The sequence below is a fragment of the Aplysia californica genome, unplaced genomic scaffold (assembly GCF_000002075.1).
Source record: "Aplysia californica isolate F4 #8 unplaced genomic scaffold, AplCal3.0 scaffold00080, whole genome shotgun sequence".
Taxonomy (NCBI): domain Eukaryota; kingdom Metazoa; phylum Mollusca; class Gastropoda; order Aplysiida; family Aplysiidae; genus Aplysia; species Aplysia californica.
Window position 1 is genome coordinate 1,114,938 of NW_004797350.1, and position 4,203 is coordinate 1,119,140.

At 44.7% G+C, this 4,203-nt stretch overlaps 1 protein-coding gene across 1 annotated transcript in view; it reads right to left on the reverse strand.

Annotated features, from left to right (window-relative positions):
- Nucleotides 1-4,203, reverse strand: part of LOC101846123 (endoglucanase 4) — a gene marked incomplete at its 5' end in the record, with an annotated part of 14,747 nt that overhangs the window by 6,024 nt on the left and 4,520 nt on the right. Inside the window, 4 exon segments of the mRNA XM_013080291.1 lie at nt 325-484; nt 1,320-1,504; nt 2,928-3,098; nt 3,927-4,027. Of these exon segments, the coding sequence (XP_012935745.1) occupies nt 325-484; nt 1,320-1,504; nt 2,928-3,098; nt 3,927-4,027 (617 nt within the window).

A 4,203-nucleotide genomic window follows, 5' to 3' on the forward strand; every position in this document is an offset into this window, starting at 1 on the left:
CACACACACATATATATATATATATATATATATATATATATATATATATATATATATATAAAACCCATTAACCCACGTTCACACTCACATGCACACACACACTCACACACACATACACACACAAACACACACACACGCACCCCACACACATAGACACACTCACACACACTGGCACTCGTAGCTATTTTTGTTAAATTAATTTTCTTTGGAGTTTCCATGACAAATTCAGCAAGTTCCAACAACAACCCCCCCCCCCCCCCCCCCTTTCTCCAAAAAACAAAATGAGAAACAAAAAACTCGATTCGCTTTAAGCGGAAGACCTACCTTTGTTTTTGAAAGCCAAGTAGCCTGCTGCCATAGCTGCTGCAGTTTCCATAGCAACGTCACTGCCTGGGTTGGATGCTGTGATCTTGTAAGACGGTCTGGACATGGTCATCGCTTCCGGTGAGCCCCAGTAGCCGTGGTCGATGCCTCCGTTGCCGACCTGTGTGGGACAAAATTCAAGACGATATCAAGTTGAGTTCATGGTCAAACGTGCTTTTGTTTCACTCGCTGCTCTGAGAAACATCAGAGGTAAAGGTCTATCTGAACCCTCTGTTCTAAAAATAAGTTAAAAGTATCTTCCAGACATGTCACGACTACCCAAATGTGGCCCACGGAGATTGGAGGACACCTGACGTACATCGTGGATAAAGTGAGTTGGGGGGGGGGGGCTGGGCTCTTAGGTAGACTACACCGTATTATGTTAATTGAGACTCCTGCGTAAGACAGCGAAGAAGTGCCTAACCCCAGGGCCGTCGAGAGCCTGGTCGGGCCCTGGGGCAGCAATCACCTTCGGGCCCCTCCCCCCCCCCCCCCTCACCCAACCGGCCCCACCCACCCTCACCTGCAATTTAATAAATACAATGTACATAGGCATATATAATCACTTTACTATAGCATATCTATTACATACCAGCATACGCTCTCTCTCTCTCTCTCTCTCTCTCTCTCTCTCTCTCTCTCTCTCTCTCTCTCTCTCTCTTTCTCTCTCTCTCTCTCTCTCTCTCTCTCTCTCTCTCTTTTTCTTTTCTCTTTCTTTTCCCCTTGCTTGCGGGCCCCCCAAACCCCCGGGCCCCGGGGCATTGCCCCCCCCCCTGAGCCCCCCCCCTCTCGACAGGCCTGCCTAACCCTATACGTTCTTACTCTGAGCGTCTAGGCCTAACCACTACAGCACAGACGGATGTTTGGGTTAAAGTTTATAGCTTCAGAAGAAAAAAAAAAGAAAGATAGCACAAAGGCCAAAGACTCCCACTATTTCTCATTCTGCCACTACTGACCTGAACATAGAGTTCTTCAGGCGCCGTGTGACACTTGAGCAGATATTCCAACGGCCATCTCACACAGTCCAGGATTTTGCTCTCCTGACCAGCTGCCCTGTAGGCGTCCGGGTAGAGGAGATAACCCCAGGTGAGTATGGTGGTGCTGTAGGACATGGGGAAGTTGAACTTGACGTGGTCACCGGCTGAAAGGGAAAGTTGTGGAGGTGAGGGTTGGAAGGGGAAGGTTGGGGGGAAAGAAAATGATTTTGAGTCATAAACTAAAACTTGCATGGAAACGCATTGAAAACAGCAATCGCGGAAAACAGAGAAAACTGGAAACACTGGATACTCTGTGTCGCATATGTAGTGGCGTCCAAAATGGTGTAAAAGAATTGTTGACACCGGCCAGTCTATAGTGGCAAAAATCTGACCCCCCGCACCGACCAGTGGCGGTGGGTGGACCAAAATTTGGGTGGGGCTTGGATTGCTTTCACTTTTTTACCTCTAAAAAGCAAGCAATAAGTACAAAACAATGGTGATTTTTCCATACTCACGGCGAGCCACGGCATTTTGAGAACAATTCAAACGAGAAGAGTCACCTTTGCCTTCCTTGTCTTTGTTCTACGTTAAATTCTTCTGGATGCTGGGGACGAAACCCCCAAACGTCTTTAATTAATTTTCATCTGATGAAAAAGTTGCCTCAAAAGGGGTTTGATGTATTTAATAACTGTTAAATCTCAGCGGCACACACACAAACATTTATACACAGCACTCCACGAGCTGGATTAGGCCGTGTAGTCGAGGAAAGTAGACAGCACCTAACAAAGGTCCAATGGGAGCGTAGGTAACTGTGTCACTGGGGGAAAGTATATCGTAAACTTTCACCCCATTGTCAGGGCTAGGACAGGGTGAGCCCTCGGTGCAGTGTTATTTTTTTCAAGTCGTCTACCTTTTTACAAGAAGAGTTTCATTAACGAGGCCCGTGGGAACCGGCTCATCTTTGCTGAGCCCTAAAGACATTTGATTGGCTGTTAGGTTACTATAGTTGTAAGCGGGGACAACAGTGATTGGATACACGAGCAAGCTGGCAAGTTGATTACTCTGTGTTTATTCCGTACGATCATAACGGTTTCAACTGCTTATTTCGTTATTTTCATTTGCTTTGGAATAGAGTTGGGGGGTGGGGAGGGGGTGGGGGCTCAAGCCCGTGAGCCCTTCACTACCCACCGCCACTGGCACCGACCAGGAGAGATTCACGGGACTGGATAGACCCGTGCACTCACGAGTGAGTGAAAGAGGGACCGAGTCGATTGGGCAGCAGAGAAGTGGCCATTGAGGCATAAGATCGCAGAAGAACAGAAATAACATCCATCCAGAAGGGGGCCCCTATCTTTATTATCAAGAAACATTGAAAGAACCTGAGTCCAGAAGGTGAGCAATTATTCTACACAAAAGAAACTTGAAAATGTAATATCTCAATCAGTGCGTTATAGTCTTACACTACCCGCTCATGTAGCATACCAATCTAAAACGAAATAAATTCTGCCTATGTTATGAGAATCCGAGATATGGTCACTCAAAATTGCCCCCAACCCCCCCCCAGGCTTGTTACTCTTTGTTACTCACCATCATACCAGCCTCCGGTCAGATCCTCGCCCTTTGCCCCCTTGTCACCGAGCGCCGAGTCTCCTCTCCAGGGAATGTGGTTGTTGTTAGGGAGTTTTCCGGAGCGTTGAGCCTCGTAGAACAAAATGGACTTGTACAGAAGGTCGTTGTAGTTGTATTTTGAATGATCGCCTGTTCACGAGGAGAGCAAAACGAGAGTAGAATGATGGGATGAATGGCTCAGCTCTTGATAATTTGACATACAAGCGAACCTATTCTAAAGGCCACCTGTCCAAGACAATTACCTGTATAAAAACCGCTTCCCACTTTTTCTTCTTTTTAAAAAAAATATTAAAATGATTATGCCAAAGACGTCTACTTACATAAGACAACCACTTTTTACCGTGACAACAGATCAACGTCTTGAATAGTCTCGATTGGATCTGTAATTTTAGGCAGGTCATAAACAACAACTGCGACTTCTAACTGATTTTTAAGTCATTATTACAAATCAGGTTGGCAAGTAAAGCTTTTTTCCGTACAGGTTTATTTCTTAAAATAAAGCAGGTATTACATTTTGTAGCAACCTATTTTCAAGTAAAGAAATGTAAAGGGTAATGTTTTGTCAAGGAAGAGTACCAATACAGTTACAGCTTACGAAATAACTGATTGCGACGAAAATCAACATGGCGTTCTGATCTTTTTCAATATTTGGGTAAGATATTTCGTATTAAAGGAAGAAAAAGACCCTTCAGGACTATTTTGTTTTAAACCAAATGTTCATAAAGTATGTAGCCTACTACACAAGCGTATCAGTGGATACAGAACAGGAAAATACGTAAAAATACCACATTCCTGTCTCATCATTTAGAATTTAGATGAATGCATTAAAAAATACATTTCAATGTCGGCACCAAAATCAGTACACAGGACAAAACTACATTTCAAGTATCAGTTCATCTGTTTTACTGCTGTTATAAGAAATATTCATTCTATAGGTAATCGTTTTCTTCTGCTTACCATCATGTGCTGGCTGTACGGACCAAGGATCGATACCCAGATTCTGGAGGACAGCGTGACCAGTCGGTTTGTTCGGGGCGCCTTGGATTTCTGCTCTAAACCTGTGGGCAGTCGGACAAAAAAACCCAGGGATGAAGGGACACATTCTTACATACGAGCTGTGAAAGTTACTTTAATTTACTCTCTCCCCACTTCTCTTTCCTCCTCCTCCCCTCTCACTCTCTTTCTATCTTTCTCTCTCTCTTTCTTTCTCCACACACACACACACACACACACA